The 21,636-nt window shown below is 41.9% G+C and overlaps 1 protein-coding gene across 1 annotated transcript in view; it reads left to right on the top strand.

Moving 5' to 3' along the window:
* Positions 1–21,636, top strand: part of RABGAP1 (RAB GTPase activating protein 1) — a 108,076-nt gene that overhangs the window by 37,777 nt on the left and 48,663 nt on the right. Inside the window, exons 11-13 of the mRNA XM_075015805.1 lie at positions 3,495–3,669; positions 5,145–5,238; positions 7,279–7,429. Coding sequence (XP_074871906.1) covers positions 3,495–3,669; positions 5,145–5,238; positions 7,279–7,429 — 420 coding nt within the window. The remainder of the gene's footprint in view (positions 1–3,494; positions 3,670–5,144; positions 5,239–7,278; positions 7,430–21,636) is intronic.

Consider the following 21,636-nt stretch of genomic DNA (forward strand, 5'->3'; position numbering starts at 1 on the left):
GTGCATAAGGGCTGTAGGTTCAGGCTGTACATTGTTTTGTGTATTTAATTTCTGTACTTTCAAACCTGGTACTTGGGATATTACAAAATTTCCTAATGTGTGTGATGGATTAAATCATACAAGTTCCCTTGGAGTTGTCCCACAGCATGCTGATGATGCCACTGAAACCTGCCTTCCTGCTCTCTAGTGGTCCACAGCATACTGTCCTTCTCAGCCAGATCCTCTGGTTTCTTCCAGGCAAGATAAGGAAGTGGAGTTACACCCCACTGAAAAGCAACACAAACACTGATCCAGTTCAGCTGCGAGACAGCTTATTTATAAGGCTCAGCAGCCAGGAAGCGAACCTTCAAAAGGAACCAAACCCCCAAATAAATGTCTGTCTTACCCTGTGTAAGAGTTTTGCACAGAGAAAACTCATAAAGCCTGCCCATTTTATTAGTGAAAGAGAGAGAAGCTCAGAGGTTGCTTCTTCCCCATCTCTCCCAAGTAAGAATTATTTACACTTGGGTTGATAATAAACATAAGTGTTTTTTATTAAGTATAAAAAGTTGGATTTAAGTGCTTGCATGTGAAAAGCATCCTCCTAGCTTGGTCCTGATCCTTCTTCCTGTTCAGACTTAGATGTTTCCAGCAGGGGCCTTAAGTAGTAAGGGGCTGGGGGGTGTCCAGGCATCTAGCAACTTTCTCTATTGTTTGGTTTCCCACTCTTGCATTCCTTATGCCCAAGGAGGGAATCTTTTGTGCTCAGTTCAAATTTTTCTCTCCTTGAGCGGAAAAATACCAGATCCAAAATGGGTTTCAGCCTCAGGTGGCCTGGTCACATGTCTTTCTAGGCCAGTTATAGTTTGGGCTTGTGGGATAAGCACAAGCATTCACAAGTTGTTGGTTTGAGTATTGAATCATTAAGTACCAGAGCACCAGTAATGGCCCTCATTAGCACATTTAGAACTGTAATAGGTCCATATTTCATAATTCTAACTTCACATACAAGAATGATACAGGCACAAAAATAGGATATACAGATTCAGGATACTGTAAAACTGATAAGTTATATGACTTGTTTTCTGTATGAAGCATACTCAACTTATGCATATTTGTATCTATAAGCCAGTTTTCGTAAATCATGGGACCGGGGGGAAGGCATGAGGAGTGCTGCTTTTCTTTTGCTTGCCATGCCGTAGCATAAAAATACAAAAGGTTACTTTTTGCAGAGATACACGGAACTTCAAAAAGGATTTAAATATGTAGGTCCTGAGACAATTTTACAGTTTTCCTAGAAAAGCTATTTTTGCTGTTACTGTCTAAAAATTGTAGAAGTTTCACTGCACTGCTCTTTTTCCCCCTGTATTACTCAATTAGAGTAAAGGTTTCAACAAACCAATTACTCCTTTTCCTTTTTTTTAAATGGAACTGGAAAGAAATGTCATAAAAGGTTTCAGACTCTTCCTGTTGGAAAGAAAGGGTAAATTCTGTTAAAGAAATACACTTGAATAATTAATAATATAATAACAACTCTCACCAGAAACAATCAAAGGCTTGGAAATGGAAATGGATGGTGAAAATTACCTAAGGGTTAGTATGTGGTGATGGTGGTAAAGCTCTTCCCTAAATTGCTTATGAAATGTTACCCTGAAACAAGAAAAGGATCCTGTATGAAAACAAACCATCCTATGGATGAATTCATAGTGTAATAGCAGTGAGTGGAGTCAAGAATCGTGAAGGCCATGTCTTTTTGATCTCATTGTTCCTGAATTATGTTGCATCACCTCTTTCGAAGTTCAAGTGAAATAAGCCACTTTCTCCCTAATGTCCCCTTTTGTATTTGTGTGTTTGGTTTGGTGGTGGTTGTTTTGGGGTGTTTTTTTTTGTTTTTTTTTTTTGCAAAGTAATAACAAATAAAGCCAGAGTTTTCTTTGAGGCAACAAATGCAAGGTTCGTTGGGGAAGCTTCTGTAGCTTTTACGTAGCTAATTCCAGGTATAACCTGTTACGCTACTAAATGGCTCCCTGCTGAACTGCTGATTTCACAAGCACAGTGATATGAAGCAATGTTACAAAAACCTTCCTTCAAAATATAGGCTGTGAAAGAATTCCTCCCTGTAGATTAATCTTATCTTTTCCCTATTTGGATTGATCTTTCTGAGGTGGATTGTGGAGACATTGAACAATAATGCAGTTAACTATAAATATGTCACAGATCTTAGAATAAAAGCTGTTTTTCTGCTGGTAATGTAAGGAAGCTTATCTTATTTAGCTAAGTTTGTATCTTTTGTCTTACTAAACTCTGCATGCACTGTGACCTTTATCTCATTGAATTCTGACTTTTTGCAGGCACTGACAAGTTATCCAACTTCCAGTGTTTACTATTGAAGGAGTTAGCACAATTCATAGTTGAAGTGACTGATATAGAGGGGTCATGCCTGATAAGCCTGGAAGGGAAACTTGTTTCTACAGAGGCGTGATTAGTCTTTAAAATGTAGAATTAGCTTATCTTAGTTTGCCAGTGTTTCTTATTTCAAAATGGTGGAAACAGATTTTATATTCCCAGATAACATTCAGTGACTTACTGCTTTTTAGTCTGGAAGAATTCCCATTATTTTAAAATAGTAAAATGATGAAACTGAGCTTTGGGAATTTTTTATGGGGGAATTCTGAGAGTGGCTTTTTCTTTCCATACCTTTGAGTTTGAATGGAAGAGAGAAAGTCTTTAATAGGCTTGAATTTTGTGAAGTATTTACATAAAGTCTTTGTTTACTTCCTTTTAACAAAACAGAAGCATTGAAAATTAATAGCAGAAAAGGCCATGCAATGTACTTTGGAGCCCACAAAGTCGGCTACTTGCGTTCTCAGCAAGAATACATGCTTATTTTTGAAGCAACAAATAGACAGTAAGTGGCCATGCTGGAATACTAAACCAGAAAAAACAATTTTATCATTAAAAGATTACAGGGAAGAATGTCATTCACTGCACTATTAGTCTGGTGAGAAGTTAGCTCTAGGTTTTTGTCATTCATAGTAGCCTGTTGGAAAGGTTTTCCAGCAGTCAAGAATTCACCAAACTTCCTCTCATAGAAATTCCCCAGAGCAAACATAGTATATTACTGTTGAAATACATACAACCTGCATGTTCAGTCAACTCCTGTAGAAAAATCTGAGGAGTCCTGGACCTGAAATACACTTATTTTTCCTAAGGCAGGCAACTTTCTTGCAGGAGCAATACAACTCTGAGTGATGCTGTTTGGATAGTGTTTGCTTTGCATTTCCCATGAAATAGGGGCTGACATAAAACACCACAAGCATTTATAGCCCTGGAAGTCTCATTGGGGCACTGAAAGGCCTGTAATTAAAATGTCAGTTCTTCACTTTTTCCCTGTGTGGATAGTGGTGAAAATAGTTCTCCATCTCCTCTCGTCCAAAGAGAGGGTGTGAACAGAACCTTATGAAACACGTATTCCTGTGTAATTCCTCACTTGCAATTACATTTTTCTAATCCAGATAAAACAAAAGGACAGGAAGAATAATACTGATACATTATATGAAGTAGTGTGTCTAGAAAGTGAATCAGAAAGGGAAAGAAGAAAAACTACAGCAAGCCCCTCTATTCGCCTGCCACAGTCTGGGTCCCAGGGCTCAATGATTCCTTCCCCCCCAGAGGATGATGAAGAGGAAGGTAAGAAGTGGATTCTGTAGAGTATGTTGTGTTTGCATGCTTTGAAGGAGACAGAAGCTGGCCTAGGTAGCTAACAAAGCTGTTTGGAAGATACTGCCTTTTGAATGGGATCTTGTCTCCCACATTCAGGCTATGAATGGCCGTTAACTAACATTCAAACAGTTCCTGCCTCTGCCACTCTATTTTATTGGACACTTCTGTGAACCAATTAAATGCTGCTTCATGGTTCATTTCAGTATACCTGGAGACAGACTGTGGAAGAATTCTCTGCAAAAAAAGTTAAACATGCTCATTGGCTTCTTAGACGCATCTGACCTGAAGCAGCAGTTGGGCTGGAGTTTGTTCCTTCTTGAGCAAATATAAAGAACTGCTGCAGTAAGAAATGGGGTGTTGGCATTAGTATGAGATATCTAGAAGGGACATGTTTGTAATGAAAAGCAATCCTAGATTTTTGCAGGGTATAATGCCATACCAGGTGCTGGTTCACTGTTTTGGTGATGCTGTTCATTCTGAGGCTTTTTGAGTTTTCAGCAGGCTGTGTTGCTGTTTAATTTTTTGCACAGGCCTTTCCACTGTTTGTTTCTGTTACTGTTAGAAAAGTAATCACTGTGTTTTGAGTTCTAGCATCCACCAGTTCAAGTACCGACTGCTGCTTTTTTAGCTTTTCACACATGAATCAAGATAACTGAGGTCCATTCAAAAGGAGTGTATTTTGGTGTAAAAATTTCATGCAACTTAACTGTCAGACCATGGTACAGTGTCATAGCAATACTGAAATGCCAGCAGAGTTTTCATCTGCATTGCTGGTTATGTGCATTTCAGAATATCTGACTGAATATACCAGCTATGAGATTGGCCTTAACAAAGGATGACTTATTGTGCTTGTGCTTATCTCCTCTTTTCATTTTAGTAATGGAATGTGCTGCAATCTAAAATCTACATAATTCAAGCTTGGGGAGCTATCAAAAAGTAATAGCATTCAAAGGAAAAGTGCAAAGCAGTTCAGGCTGCATTGAATGCAATGACATTATAATGGCTTCTCATTATATTTCATAAAGGAAACAAGGCCCTTTAATCTTTCATCTGAAAGACCAAGACATGATGATACTGCATTATCTGTCAGTGGCAGTATTTCAGTTGCATGTCAGGTGCTTGCTTCTATAGAACCCTTACTTGAGGAGTACTAAAAGCAGAGCATTTCACTGTTAGTACCATACATTTCTTTCAAGATAACATCTGAAATATAATTGCATTGGCCACTTTTAGCTTACTGCCTCCTTTGCATTCTGACTTGTTCTGGACTAAATTGTGAGATGCCTAGTAATAATTATAGAAGGACTGAGTCTACAAGTACTTTATTCTTCTCTGTTAAAATTTGCACAGATACACCAAGAAGTGTTTTAGTTTGCCGAGTGTTAATCTAGTAATGTCTGTACTTACGTTTGTCTCTTTTCTTTTCCTTCTGTTCATTCTAGATAATGATGAGCCTCTATTGAGTGGTTCTGGGGATGTTTCCAAAGAGTGTGCTGAAAAAATTCTTGAAACATGGGGAGATCTTCTGTCCAAATGGTAAGAGGCAAGAATATGTATTCTGAAAATGGTATTTCTGGGTCTTCTCCCAACATGATAGGCTGCCAGCTAAAGCACCAGCTATGCCAGACCATTGATTCTGGAAGTTAGTTGAAAAACAATTAAGGTGGATTAAATCTTCTAATTTCAATTTTGTGTGATATCTTTTGTGTATCTAATTTTTTCTCTCTCTGAATGTTTTTAAAATATTCAAGTAACGTTAGCATTTTGAGGTTACTGCAGCTGCAGGTGTTTGGAAACTGTGGTATTACTTTACATTTACTAATAAAAAAAATCTAACTAGTAAAGGAGAGAGAAGACAGTGGCAACTTTTCCTTCAGTTTGGTCCATAGAGATCATTTAGCAGATAAGTTCCCCTCCTTCCAGCTCCACAACAATCAGAGATGAGCCATTTACCCCACTGACTGTCCTTAGCCTTTGGATTTTAAGAATGTGGCAGGCTCTAACTTGGGTTACAACCATGAGGCCATCTCATTAAATGAAGATATGCTCACAGTCCATCAGGGGAATATGAGAGTCATTCTGCTTTTCTAGGGAGGCGCTGAGTTAACTAGCATAGCATTTCTAAATAATAAAGATTCTGATGCTACCCCTGTCCTCTCTTGCTGGAATAACAAATAGTCAGCTCTGCATATTAAGCTGAAGCTCTCTCAAAGAGGTTGCTACAGGGCTCATAGCAAGACTCTGGCAATGTTGCATAAAGAGATGAAGCATTTCAAACTTGCTCTTGGTCTCCATCTAGCACTGGTTTTCTTCCTGTGCTTCGTAACCCCATTAGAAAGCAGAGATAGCCAAAAAGCAGAGGGCAAATGAATTACTATATCCAAGAAGGAGAAAAGCGAAGCTACAGTACAGTAGAGGTCACATTAAACCCAGCATGTAAGCATTAGAAAAATTACTAACGAAGAATTTTAGCAAAATTTTTCTTGATATTTTATTTAGCTGATCATAGACTACTATGGGGAGTAGTTCTCTGTTGCTCTTTTAGAACATTCATTTCAAATTTGATAGGTTTTTTCCTCCAACTTTTTAACACAAATACATTAATCTGATTGGATAGAAATTCTGGACGTTTGAAACTGTCACATTAATATAACAAAAGAGCAGAAAGACTGCAGCAAAACTGTCCTCCTCTCTTCCCCTGCCCACTTACAAACAGCTTGTTTAGATGAGCTTTACAAATCCTCTCTCTCAGCAAGAATGTTTCTTATATACTTCAGTTCTTCTGTAACTCTTCCAAGGCTGAAAGGCAATTAAGCCACCTAACACTTGCACTGAAAATGGTTTGGCAGCTCTAAGACGATGTGGAGTGCTGCTGTGCTAATGCTGGCAATAACAACTTTATTTAGAGTGGAGTTAAAGGGCTTCCCTTCTTAACTTAAAAAAATATTGCAGGTAATGATCCTTGACCTCTTTGGATAATAGAGGATTGAAAAACCTGGAAAGGAGAGTTCAGGTAATTAGATATCATGATTTTATGATCTCATTCAGATTTTTTTATGGCAGTTAGGGATTTGTTAGTATTTTTAACTTCTTTTAAAACCATGTATGCTGTGTATTTTATTACAGATGAGTTGCATGTTCTTCCCATTCCAAAATCCAATAGCTAGGAATATGCTGTAGTTCTTTATCAGTCCTTTAATTTTACAGCTCTGAGGGCCTAGATCATGCAAAACGTAGTGTGTTTCCTTTTTCTGCTTTCGCACATTGTGCTGCTGAGTCTCTTGCAGCAGATCTACAACATGTTTGTGTTCAAACTAAATTTAGTAGCATTTATGGAAGTAGACTGGAAAGTTTGTGCCATTAACTATACTTCTTTCATGTCTCCTGAATGTTCCCACACTGTTATGTTACAGATTCCTATGAACCAGAGAACTATTTCAGCAGCACACAGACTGTCTTGAAGTTTTCTCCAGAGCTTCTCACATTCCATGTTGCATTTTGGTTGTTACACATGACTTTCATACATTTGTGCTTGGGCCACAGTAATGGTGCATAACTTCTCCCCCCTCCCTCAAGGCATCTGAATTTGAGTGTGAGGCCAAAGCCTTTGTCAGCATTGGTGAGAAGTGGTGTTCCAGAGGCACTAAGAGGAGAGGTGTGGCAGCTGCTGGCGGGATGTCATAACAACGACTACCTAGTAGAAAAGTACCGAATTCTCATCACAAAGGTAAAGTGGTGCATTTTATTTTTTTAATGTCCTGTGGGTAGAAAGGGGGTAATTATAGGTTGAGCCTCTCTTGTCCAGCACCCTTGGGACCTGACTGGTACCAGATAAAAGAATATGTGGGACCATGGGAGGTCAATATTTTCTAGCACATTAACAACACTTTCACTGCTTACTGGGCTCTTAAAAGATACTGAGGGGTAAATTACAGCTAAATAACAACACAGAACAGTGAGAGCCAGGACTGGTGGCTGGAAACAAATTTTATGGGACCACGTGAAACTTGGCCATGCCCATGATGAGTGGTCATCTGGCTAACTGACATCATTCTGGATTACAGATGTTGCTGTTCGGGTTAGACAGGTTTAATTTATACAAGAATACTGTCTTGCTTAGAGGTTACTGAGTGTAACCGAATGCAGAATCCTGAAAAATCAGTACAATGGAAAACAAATCATAATACCTTAGCCTTAGAGCATATTTTCCTTTAATATTGCCACTAATATTTTATAAAACTGTTTTGGTTTGCCTCAGAGGAATATTCAGCTCTTTCCTTTTTATGTGATTTGATTTATTTGTTTAAATTCTTTGGCTTACTCTGATTTCCCGTTGAAAAAGTAACTTCTGTTACATTGCCCCTAAAAGCTATTTGCGGCTAAAATGAGAATCCAGACCTAACTGTTGAAATTTACCTTGTTATGCTACTTAGAAACTAGGTCAATGTGTTCTGGTGTTCGCATTGATGGTAACATTTGGTTGTGGGGGGTTTAAATGCATATTTGGGGTTGTTTTTTTTTTGGTCCAGCTATTTAATTTTGCAAATCTTGGTTCTTAACAATAATTTTAGTGTATGGAAGTTTCTGACATCAATGTTGACAGCAATAATAAAGAAAAAGAAATGCCAATATATGCTCAGACATCTTGCAGCCATGCTTCTCAAAATTCAAACTACAACCTGTACTCAAGAAATAAGAATGAAATGTCTTTTCTTCAAAATCAGTGTTCTGTGTGGATGTGATCGTTATATGCACAAGGAATTCCATTCTACTGTGTTCATCAAATGATAAAGTCCTTAAGGACTTGGTGAGAAATGACTGATGGTGAGAGTTCATTATAAAAGTCTTCAGAGTGTAAGTGCATTGTCCAAAAGATAATTAGCAAAATGAGTCTGAATCAGCCTTTGGCCATCCCTGGTCTGCTTACACATAACCTGTCTCTGATTTGCCAGGAATATTTACAAACATTATTCTGAGAGGAGAAAGGCCTCTGAAATAAGATCCAGTGGGCAACAAAGCATTGATTTTCATGGGGGCATAATCACACAAGTCTGAAGAAGTCAGCGTTACCTGTCAAGTAAAATCTCCTGGGTGCTTCAGTTGTATTGTTTGACCGGGTAGATGAGATCACCATGTCAGCTGTGTCCCCATTCCAATATTTGATAGAATAGAAACGACAGAATGGCCTGTGTGTCGTATGATGTAGTGTGAGACACACACTACTCCTGTCTGAGTGAGTAAATGCACTAGTATATTTCATTTTCCTCCTTAAATTTGTGAAATCCTTCCATTCATTCACTTATTGGCCAAAGCAGAGGAAATAGTCTGGCTGTGATGCACTCGAAGTTCCCAGGTATCCAAGACAGAGGGTGTTGGGTTTACATTATTCCTGATTAACTGACAATTACACATTGAGCTCTGATGTGAGCAGTTTTAACTGTTCTGAAGAGAACTTGTCAGTTGTCTTGGGCAGAATGCTATAGTCTGATAGAAGGAATTCAGATCTTCACAAGGTTAGTTGGACTCTGCTTCCTGAATGCTCCCAACAGGGCTGTGATCCTCCAGAGGCTGAAAAGAGAGCAGGTATTGCCCAAACTGGGGGTGCCTAGGCACATTGTCAGGATGCTAGGCCTGCCAGCAGAGGGAGGGGCAGAAAGAGGGCAGTTACCCTGAAGCGCGGTGATTCAAAAGGGACCAGGGCTCCTTACCACTGCTGTAGGAGTGCCAGTAGTCAGAGACTTGGGCCCTTTAAATTGAGCCAGGGTGCTTCAGGGTGTGCCCCAAGCAGCTCTGAGCACTGGTGGGCTGAGCAGCACGCTCTGTGTGTGGCTGAGGGCTGTCTGCCCCAGCCATGCCCCTTCCACCCAAGTCCCTGCCCCTTCCGGGAGGATGGAGTCCCACCCACTTCCCAACCCAGGGGCCTGGCAGGTCTGTTGGCCCTCTTGCAGGGTCTAACTCAATGGTGGCCAACCTGCAGCCCCCTAGGGCTCCACCTGCAGCTTGTGGGCCCTCTGTCCCACTCTCCTACGAGCAGTGTTCTGTAAGCCGAGCACTTTGGCAGCTGCCGAGGAGAGAGTCAGGTGCCACCCAGCTGATTAGCAGAGAGTCCAGACAGCACATGTGTTTCTGTTTGTGGTGGACATCTGCACTTGCCTTGGTGCACATAACAAAATTTATTCTGTACCTGGATGGAAAAATTATAGAGAACACTACAAAGGATCCTCTCATGCGCTGGCGCTCCGCACTTTCTATGCCTCCCTCCTCCCAGCACTGTTGGAAGTGCTGTGAATGGCCTGAGTCATGCTCTGTCCCTGCTCCTCCCCCTCCTTCCCAGAGCTGGAACACTAGGAAGCAGCTGTTTGTGGCCTTCCAGCTTTGGGAGGGAGGCACAGGAGCACAGATGGAGCCTGCATCAGGTGATTTGCATGCTCTGAAAATGCTGAGGAAGAGGAACAAGGAAGCATAGGGCTCCAATGCCCCCGTGTGCAAGAGACACATGGTTGGGGCCTGACATGGGTGACACAGAGACTGCGGATGGAACTTCACTGGGCTGCTGCAGCCCTCTGAGGTGAAGGAGGGCCACTCATGCGACCCACACACTGTTCATGGTTACCCACCCTGGTCTAACGTCTCATCTGTAGGGCACAGATCTCATCATCCAGCTGGACAAGGGGTTGGTTGGAGAGGCTCAATCCCTGTCTCTGGGGCAGACAGCAGGCATGAGGTGGGAGAGGGGCTCAGTCCCTGTCCTTGGAGAAGGGAGGGTGGAGGCCGAGGTGTCATTCCCCATCGCCAGAGGAGAGGGGGGCAGATAGCGATGGGAGGGGTGGTGGTTCTCCTCCTCACCAGGTAGCTCATGTTCAGGTCTTTCCACAGCAGGTCCAGGGCTGTGGCTCTGGCCTGGCCCCTATGCTCCTGTGAGGGCCCCACAGCTGGAGCTCCGGCCCTGCACTGCTGCAGGGACCTTGCTGTAGAGGTTCCAGACCCATGCTGCTGCAAGGGCCCTGTGGCTGCGAATCCGGCCCCATGCTGTGGTGAAGGCTCTGCGGCAGGGGCTCAGCCTCAGTGCTGAACTCCAGTCCCCTCGGCTGCTGCATGGGAGGGGAAAAGGAGTGGGGCTGAGCCCTGACCGGTGTGCTGCCCAAAATTGGCTCACGTGCCATGAGGGGCACGTGCGGGGAGTTGCAGACCCCTGCTCTAGATCCTCAGCTTTACTTTTCAAGGTAACTTGAGAGCTCTAGCATGTAACACGCTCACTTTGCACAGGGTTCCAAACACAGCTGCTCTTCAGCAGCATGACAGAATATAGATAACTTAGAAAACAAGATGCATTTTGTATGTACTGCCACTCACTCGTCCCTGGAGTTCTGAGACACCATCTCTATTCAGGTAGGTAGGGTTCCCTTGGCCCCATCAGACTCCCACATCAGCTGCCTGTAGCTTGAGCTTGGAAAAAAGATCAAAGACCCAAATAGGCCAATTCCTGACCTTTTATAACCTTCCAGTCCCTCTCAGGTGACTTCAGGGTCTGATCCCTGCTCACAGATTTCTACCAGGCTCTGTTGCTTCAACCCTGACAAACCTGTCCTTCTGGGCAGGAGCTATCCTATTGTCTAGAGCAGCGGTGACTAACCTGTGATCCATGGGCCTGAAGCTGGCCTGCCAAGCTTTTTTGTCCAGCCCACGAATCTGCCTCACCAGTAGGGCCCAGAGGTGTACAACATAAATAACTCCTGGGCTTTTATAGTGCTGTTTCCCTGCAGCCCTTGGATCAAATGCGCTGATTAGCTCCTCCGGCCGTGACACACACACAATCTCCTGTCTTGTGAGCATGCTCACTGTTCCCCAGCTGTTGCTGTTTGCTGTCACTGCTGCAGCCCAGAGTGTCCAGGAGTAGGAAGCAGTGTTAGCAAGGCATGAGTGAGCTGGGCCTGTGGGTGTGGGCAGGGTGCAGCAGGACAGGCCTGGGCTCTGAGGGCCCCACCCCACTGGGAGCCAGGGTGAGGGCATGCTTCCCCTTTCTGACGGGCCAGAGCCACGGGCCGGCCATGGGGAGTGGCAGGGCTGTGGTGCCTTGTCTTGCTCTTGCCCCTGGGGGCATTCTGGCCTAGGGCTATGTGGCAGCATGCCTCCTGTTACTGCCCCAGGCTCTGGCATGTTTCCGGCCAGGCCAGAAGCTGGCAGCTCAGGGAGGCATCTCGGCTCAGATGCATGTCCCAGTGGGCCGGTGTGAGTGAGGGCTGCCTGGTTTCTCACTTCCCTCCCTGGCTGAGCAGCCATGGCTTTCCGGTGTCCGCTTTGTAGCGCTGGCATTCGTCCCCTGGCTTGGGGCTCCTCTGCTTGTTGAGGAAAGGGATTCTCAAAGCATTGCTCTTGTGTACATACAGCAGGGGCATGGGTTTAACTCTGGGTGGGGATCAGACGTCCATGGATTGCTCTTGGTTTCTTTCATTGTTTGGCAGCACCTATTGCTGCGAACAACTGTTTTCAAGAATAAAAGTGTTAAACAAAATCAAGATTTATCCTTAAAAACGAGCATTTATTGGGATTACTTCATATTGCTACATCTACTACTGGAGCAGACATAGACTACTTGTGAAAGCAAAAACAATGCCAGCTATCTCACTGAGCCAGATTTCTTCAGTGCTGTGGATACTGAATGATCTTAGAGTAATAAAATATCAATTTATGCTGTATTTTCCTGTTGTGAATGATTATGGCCCCTGAACATGTAAAAAATTGCCATGTGACCCCCGATGCAAAAAGGTTGGCCACCCCTGGCTAGACTGTTTTAATGGAGGACCATCCTGATTTAATAGCGTTTTCATCTTGGTAATACCCAAGTTCATAATCTCACAGAGGAGTCGTACATTGCATAACTACATTCCCCAAGTAGTTATACTTCTGAATACCTGGTCTGCTCACCATCTGTGAGGATTGGCACACTGACTGTCATGGTCTTACCTTGCTGATAATGCCGTGCCACATGTTGTGCACACCGTTCTTAGAAGTGCTGCTATTACGAGACATTTTTCTAGGAGTGATGTTAATGGAAATGCCAACAATGTTGCCCCGCCATTCTCTGAAGGCGGTGTATCTAGAAGTGAGTAATCTTGTTATAGCCGAAATGCAAAAGGAGTTGATACAATCCCCCCGCTTTCCTGTGTGAAGCTAGTAGTACGATAGGCCTGGTGAAGCATTCGTAGTAAGTCTGTGCCCTGTCTTGATGTTTTCCTCTTTGTTTCAGTAGCACTGTTTGATTTCCACCAATCTTTTGTGACCCCGGAAGGCAGTGAGGCCATGTGTTAATACAGATCTGTGTTGACAGCTCTTTCAGTGGATTGTTTCTTTTGAGCACAGTGGTGGACATGCGCTGCATAAGTAGTCTTTGATATTCAAGTTTACTTCCCTGTGGGCTTCAGACCCTTCATATTTCAGAAGCTGGGTTTGGCTTTCTTCTGCTTGTTAACAACTTCTGTAAGAGCAGCCGTCGCTTGTTGCTGCTACATGACTGATTCCATGTGATTTCTGAAGAGTAAAATCAAAATGTCCTCCACTGTTTTTCCAAATAGAGACCTTGTTTATTTTTCTTTTCCCTGAATCTACATTGTGACATAGGAAACACTTGAAAACCATAACCCAAGGGGTATGCTTTAAGCCATTCTTTAATATTAATTCATTATTTACCAAGGGTAATAAACCAAAAGGTGAGTACTGTTCAGCATTGTATACTGTGCTCTCATTATATGAGTAGTATCTAGATTTTACCCACTTCTGCAGACTATTTTTGATCAGGAATTTGTGCACCATCTGCACGAACATCCAAAGCTGTTAGCAGTTGCAGATTGTTAGGCTCATGGGGATATGTGGAAGACAGCCAGACGGAAGAATTAAGGTCATATCACTGCTGGGGACAGAAATGAGACTGTGGATCAAAAGAGCTAAACAATCCCTCCTGAGATGCATCTCTTTCTGCTGAGACTTCAAAAGAAGGACTCTTCGAATGTAGCACCTTTTGGGATAAAGACACATCACTGTCACTTTTGCAGTAGTAGTAATGGCTTGTGACCTCTCTATAGGGATCCAACCCCTGGTGGGTAGGACAGATGCACCTGCATTAAATTAGTCTGCTCAGAGCAGTTTACTGAAATCGAGAGAAGACACTTGTGTACCTGAAGAAACGATACTCAACACTTTCGGGGGTCACCCTTGGATAGAGAAGTACTCTGGTACGGAAGCTCTTGGTGAATGGAATATTGCTAGCCACAAAGGTTTAAAAATCATGAGTGGGCTCCTAAAAAAAAAATTAGATTTGTTTATTATTTTCCTTCTTGTTTTCAAATTTTTAGGGTACAAGCTTTTCTGTGTATTCATTAGGAACACTTTTTTTTAATGACGATTGAGATGTTTGGGTATTCCCACAACTTTAGCAGATCGGCCTTTAAGAAAACCCCTGTTGTAAAATTTGATATAAAATTGCTGGTGTTGACAACACAGTAAATTATTCTTTAATGGTGACTATTGTCATTACATTAGTTTGTGCATGATCCATGGATGTAACCAGAAAGATTCCCATTGACATCAGTTAAGTTTTTTGTTTGCAAAGAATTTTGCAAACAAATTCTCAAAATGCAGTCTTATCACTGCCTGCTGAACTGTTAGGGAAAGAAATCTAGGCCTTTGTTGTACAGGTTGAACCTCTCTAGTCTGGAACTGTCTTGTCTGGCAACATCCATAATCCGATATGATTTTAGTTAGCTGGACAGCCACGTATCATGGGTGTAGCCAAGTTTCCCACAGTCCTATAAAGTTTGTTTACAGCCACCTGTTCTGGCTCTCAGTGTTCTGTGATGTTATTTTGCTGTAATTTACCCCTAAATGTCTTCTGAGAGCCCAGTAAGCAGTGGAAATGTTGCTACTGTTGCTAGACAATGGCATATTCTCTTATCCAACATTGGTGAGGCCTGGAGGTGCCAGACTAAAAAGGTTCACATTCTGAGGCTTTGTCTACACTACAAGTGCTCTGTCAGTTTATCTATCTCAGCACAGCCCCTGGGGGTAGACTCTGTTTATGACAAGAGAAGGCTTTCTCTCGGCATAGTAACACCACTGCCTCCTTGTCTATGCCAACCGAAGCATTTTCTGCCTGCATAGCTGCATCAGTGCTGGGGGTTATTGTTATGCCAACAAAATGTTGTAGTCTCAACCTGGCCTGATAGGTCTATCATGCTGGACTTAAAACCATCAAAGAGAACAACATTTCTTTAGCCAAGGTTCCTGTGATGAATTATTTCATAAGTTCAACTAGGGGAAGAAGATGAATGTGACCTCTTATGATACTAAACATCCATAACAGGAAATTTTGTTTTCTTCTTAGGAGTTGTAGATAAATTACGTTGTAAATTACTGTTAGTTTCAATTAGCCATGATATAATCAGTGCATAATATTTACATTGTCTTAGCTAGCATTGATTTCCTATCGAGCATTCCATAAGTTATCTTAACTGTGAAACACCTTCAGCAATAAAATTAGATTCTGGTGAGTTGAATGGAGAAAAGCAGCAGTTTCCATAACAGCAGGTTGTGAGTGGCGGGGAGCAAGTAATCTTTCAGTTATTTCTGAGCAATGGATGAGCTGATACGAAATGTTTGCCTTCGTTTGTATATAAAACACTGTTCAAAGGGTATATATTTTAGGCTTCATAGAAATGCCCCTGTAGCAGAGCTGTTAATTTCAGAGATGCTAAGTACCCAGAATTTCAGTTGAACTCAGTAGGAGCTACACTTCTTTACAGATAAAGGATGCGTGATGGTTGGGTGACATGCTAGCAACCTCTCACCAGTACACAGAGATGGTGGAGCCGACTTTGTACCCTGAGTGACACCGGACAGTGCAGGAAGTATTCCATCAGAGTAGCATGTGTAACTGTTAAAATTTCACTGAAAAACTAGATGAAAATGTTTTCAGTAAGATTACTTGACTGAATAAATATGTTCATCTCGTAAATAAAACAGTACTTCTGAGGTGGAAAGACAGGCTCAAAACCTGGCATGGATTTCACCGGTTTTCCCTCTCTGTATGCATGAGAATTAAATTTGCATACATCATCCATCTAAAATTGGTTTGTATCTAATTTTCAAGAGTGCTGAACACTCAGTTGTGGGATTGTCTTTGAGTAATGCCCCCATATGTGTTCAGGTTGTGGGGTGCACATGCATGCCATGTGCTGGAGCCAGAAGGTTTTTTAGCCATGTCTGCTCATCTGGACAGGCAGCATGTGTGTCTTCATGCACCCAGGCAAAGTTGTAACAGCCTGTGTGAGTTGGTGTTCCCATAGTTGGCTCTTGTTGCTGCACGGCTGGAACTAGAGCCTCTGTTCCTCTGCGCTCTTGGTATTTCATTTGTCCTCTATCTGTATATAGGTCTTTGTTATGTTTTTTTGTGTATTTAATTATGAATTGCAGGTTCTCAGCATTCCTGAAAATGGACACACAAATTTTAAATTTATTTATAATATATATAATGTGCAAATTTGATTGCAACAAGTGTGGAAGTGGTACTGAGGTCTATTAGTCTGGGATCTATGTACTTGTGTCTCTGTGCTCCCTGTGGTTTTTGTTTTTCTACAGCTTCAGTGGGGTTGAAGTGGACAATAAGATTATGGAGAATATTACTCATAATATATATGCCTTAAACATAGGCATAGCTTCTCAAAAACTTTCCAAGCAGCATGAGACAGGCACTTGTAATTAGACTAGTGTATACATTTAAACAAATACTGCATATAAAATACAAAAAAGTAGCTAGCAAATAATTTATTGGTACTGTCCCCAGGAATATACTATTCTTTTTAGATGAACAGAAACTTATGAGGATTTTTTTTTTTATCATTTCTTGCGGCAATTTGTACACTAGGGCTGAAAAGGAAAGCCACCATTTTTAAACTGAATTTTACATCTCATGGTATTTCATCTAATACAGCTCTTTGAGAGCAAATATAATTCAGTACTGTACATGGTTCTAATTCAAGACGTTAATTATTCTGATCCCTGATAAGAGCTTGATAGTGTGGTGATTAGTGCAGTGTCCTTTCACCTGTGGGAAAACTGGTTTAAATCCTGCTGGCATCTCATTCTGATCTCAGTTTTGTGCATGTCACAAACCAGTCCTGGAGGCTAACTTGATCGATGGTTTCTGATGAATAAGGGCCTTTGGATACTGATAGTATGGGCTGCTGCTGTCTTGGACTAAGATGCATTGGTAGAGCTGGGGAGTGAAGGACGTGGCAGATTGGGGCTGATGTGAATATTGACAGCGCTTGTATAATCTCAAATTTATGAGCAGTAAGTCTGTTCACAATTCAGTAACTCAGAAAACATATAATAGAAATCAGAAAATTAAGGAGGGTGAAATAGTCTTCCACTGTTACAGTGGGATCTCTGTGCTGTAGTTAAGTTTCATGAGTTTCTATTAAAAATCTGTATGTTAGAGATTTTTGACTATATTTATTTGCTCTGTCCTGAAATTTTACTAACCAGTTATTACTGAGACCTCATATTGGAAATCCTGAGAAAACCTACCTTGTTTTTAAGTATCTGAAGAATTAAAAATGTGATGCATGATGATTTTCTTAGGACCGAATGGGGACAGTAGTAAATCTTCCCTTAAATCTACAAATAGCACTGGATTTATGTGGTATGTTAATTCCATTCTGCTTTTGAAAATAAGTCAATTGATACCAAAAATGCTGTTTTTCAAACTGATTTACAGAGTAAGTGGCGATTTTTACACTCTACGTGAAATGCATTATATCTACCCCTGTCAAATTCAGGCTCACTTTTTGGAAGCCAGGTTCCTGAGTGGTGATAAGCAGTTGGTTTTAGTGTGATGAAAACATCAAATCTGCCAAGTAGCATTCTGCTACAGTCCTGTCAGGTTTTTTAAGTGTCATTGCTGTTGGCCTTCTTTTCAGCCCGGTGGTTTCTCTGTATACAGTAAAACCTAGCTCATACTTTTTTGAACAGGGTTGAAAACGTTTATGATTTCAGGCTGCCTTTTTTTAAACTGAAACTGACTTTGTAAGAGCCTTGGTGTTTGGTAAATTAAAAGGCATGATGACAAAAAGCATTATACTTTTTTCTTTTTAGGAAAATGTTTTGATGATTGTACCTTTTTCATTTGAAGTGAACGCTGGCATACGCAAAGGCAAGCCACACAAGCAGTTCATTGATTGTTGTGTAGCAATGTTTCTGAATGTTGGGTCTTGGGATGTACATATGTCTATACATATTATTCATAAACAGTGGGGGAAGAGGGGTTGGGCTGAACTGAATAGATCCTTGAAAGGGTTTCTTTTTGTTTTATTGGCTTTGTCTTGGAAATGTGTTCTAATATTGTCCAATTGCAAGGCATTGTGTACTTTATTAATTGGGTGCTATTGATACCACTAAAACTGTTTTTTTCCCTTAGCAATCAAAATAACAATGTGCTGGGATCAGTTCTCCATGGTAGAATCATAGAACAGTAGGATTGGAAGGGACCTCAAGAGGCCATCGAGTCCAGCCCCCTGCCCTCATGGCAGGACCAAGCACTTTCTAGACCATCCCTGAAAGCCATCTATCTAACCTCTTCTTAAATAGCTCCAGTGATGGAGATTCTACCACCTCCCTTGGCAATTCGTTCCAGTGTTTGATCACCCTGACAGTTAGGAACTTTTTCCTAATGTCCAACCTCAACCTCCCCTGCTGCAATTTCAGTCCATTGCCTCTTGTTCTATCCTCAGAGGCAAGGAAGAACAAGTTCCCTCCTTCTGCCTTATGACACCCTTTTAAATACCTGAAAACTGCTATCATGTCCCCCCTCAATCTTCTCTTTTCCAAACTAAACAAGCAGCCCAATTCTTTCAGCCTTTCTTCATAGGTCATGTTCTCTAGACCTTTGATCATTCTCGTTGCTCTCCTCTGGACCCTCTCCAATTTTTCCACATCCTTCCTGAACTGCGGTGCCCAGAACTGGACACAATACTCCAGCCGAGGCCTAACCAGCGCAGAGTAGAGAGGGAGAATGACTTCTCGTGTCTTGTTCACAACACACCTGTTAATGCATCCTAGAATCATGTTTGCCTTTTTCGCAACAGCATCACACTGTTGACTCATATTTAGCTTGTGGTCCACTATAATCCCCAAATCCCTTTCTGCTGTACTCATTCCTAGGCAGTCCTTTCCCATTCTGTATGTGTGACACTGATTGTTTCTTCCTAAGTGGAGCACTTTGCATTTGTCTTTATTAAACTTCATCCTGTTTACCTCAGCCCATTTCTCCAGTTTATCCAGATCCTTTTGAATTATGACCCTATCCTTCAAAGAAGTTGCAACCCCTCCCAGCTTGGTATCATCTGCAAACTTAATAAGTGTACTTTCTATGTCAATGTCTAAATCGTTAATGAAGATATTGAACAGAACCGGTCCTAAAACAGACCCCTGCGGAACCCCACCAGTTATACTTTTCCGGCAGGATTGAAAACCATTAATAACTACTCTCTGGGTACGGTTATCCAGCCAGTTGTTCACCCACCTTATAGTAGCCCCATCTAAGTTGTATTTGCATAGTTTAATGTTAAGTATATTATGTGAGACCGTGTCAAATGCTTTACTGAAGTCTAGGTATACCACATCCACCGCTTCTCCCTTATCCACAAGACTCGTTATTCTATCAAAGAAAGCTATTAGATTGGTTTGACATGATCTGTTTTTAACAAAACCATGCTGGCTGTTCCCTAGCACCTTACCACCTTCCAAATGCTTGCAGATAATTTCTTTAACTACCTGCTCCATTATCTTTCCTGGCACAGAAGTTAAGATGACTGGCCTGACTGGTAATTTGACATTGGTCTAATTTGACATTAGTCTGTTTCCTATTTAGCTTCAGATACATTTATCTGAGTACCTCTCTTTAATGTGACGATTTATAATATTTCTTTTCTACAGATTTAGTATACTTCAGTAGAATTTCCATCAATTATTGTATAAACCAATGATAACAAATAAATCTTCCTGGAAGACAGTAGAAAAAAAATCAAGTTTGTGTTTTTCTGGATTATATATGGGCATGAGCCAGTGGGTTTTAAATTATGGCAACCTTCCATCTTGGAATTTTAATCAAATTCAACCTGTGTAAATGTATTAAGCCAGCTTTTTCCAAGATCAGTATAAATTGTAAGTATTGCAGAATGATGACTGCCTCTGGCTGTATGGTTTTCAGCTGTGATTTGTATTTCATTAAATACACCTGAGTCTGACATTTTAGTTTTAGTGTTTTAGGACATGCCATCCAAGAAAGCTGCACTGGTTTAACATGAGTGAATTTAAATCTATACAGTTGAACCAGTTCACATGGCTCTTTGGACATTCTTGTTCTGGTAACGAATGCCTTATTTTTGGATGGCTTAAGTCAATAAGGAGTTGGTATAACTAAATTGAAACAAACCATTCTTATTGAATAAAAGTAGCCAAAGCCCCTTTTATGTTGGCTTAACTATACCATTTTGAAGACAGTTCTTAGTAGTTGGCACATCTCATGACACACATCGTTCTGAAGAATTCTCAAATTATGAAATGGCCTGTTGGGTTTAGCATGTGTAAAGTGTTCTGTGTAGCTGAGTGACAAAAACGGGGAAAAGCTCCTCATTTTTATTCATGAGTCTCATACCCAGAGGCGTGCTTAAGTTCTGACATTTTAGGGCTTGTCTACATGGGAGATATTTCTAGCTATTCCAGTATAATTAAACATCTCTAGTTTTACTGGTGTAATTCTCCCATGGACACTCTTACTCACAAGTAAGAATTTTATTCCCTAGTTTAGCTTAAACTTATTCTAAAGGGACATAAGTTAAACCAAAAAGGTAGTTATACTAGTATAACCACAACAAAGGGTCCTGTGGCACCTTATAGACTAACAGAAAAGTTTTGAGCATGAGCTTTCATGAGCACAGACTCACTTCATCAGATGCACCTGATGGGCATCTGATGAAGTGAGTCTGTGCTCATGAAAGCTCATGCTCAGAACTTTTCTGTTAGTCTATAAGGTGCCCCAGGACCCTTTGTTGCTGTTACAGATCCACACTAACACGGCTACCCCTCCGATAGTATAACCACAGTGCTTTAAACTCACACCCTAACTTGTACTGCTGTAATTTCCCCGGTAGTCAAGCCTTTAGCTTATGAGCGTGTGTGTATTTATGCCTGCTGAGTGAGAGCACATACTGGATGTGGACAGAAAGCTGTGTGTAACAGTCTAAGCAAGCCAATCTGTTTTACAAGGTATTCAGGGAGTTCAGATGAGGATATGAATATGTTTCAAATAAATGTTTTTAATGCAAATCTGCATTGCTGAGGAAGGGAGGTGGAGTTGCTAAAAAACAGGGTTTACAACCCTAAGGACATAGAGAACAAATTCAGAATAAGACCCTCTTACGGGGGTGTGAGCATCAACCCAGGGAGTGAATCAGGCATAGGTCATCTGTTTTGGCACCCTACCTTAGCGTATTCCCGAGCAGGGAGAGGTGCCTAGTGTTCTCGGAGTGACTGGCTTTCCATGGGACTTTAATACCAGCTTTACTGGAGTGTCTCTCCCCAAGCGTTTCCTGTGTTGAAACCAACCCCAGCTAAGTACAAGGACACAGCCACGTTCAGCTGCGGGGCAGCCGCCGGCGTTTCTCACGTTTGGACCTGCCCCGGTGGGAAAGCAGGCCGGTGCCTTACGCAGATCTGTGTGTGGTCCGCTGGCGTCGCGACGCTTGTTAGACTGGGGAGGCCGTGCGCATCCTGGCCTGGCCCAGCCCGGTATGCGGCGGGACCCCGCTGCGCCGCTGCCCTTCCCATTGTGCCCGGGGAGGCTGCCGGCCACGTGCTTCGCTGCAGCTCGGCTGGCCGACG

The sequence above is a fragment of the Carettochelys insculpta genome, chromosome 21 (genome assembly GCF_033958435.1).
Source record: "Carettochelys insculpta isolate YL-2023 chromosome 21, ASM3395843v1, whole genome shotgun sequence".
In the NCBI taxonomy this organism is placed as follows: Eukaryota; Metazoa; Chordata; order Testudines; family Carettochelyidae; genus Carettochelys; species Carettochelys insculpta.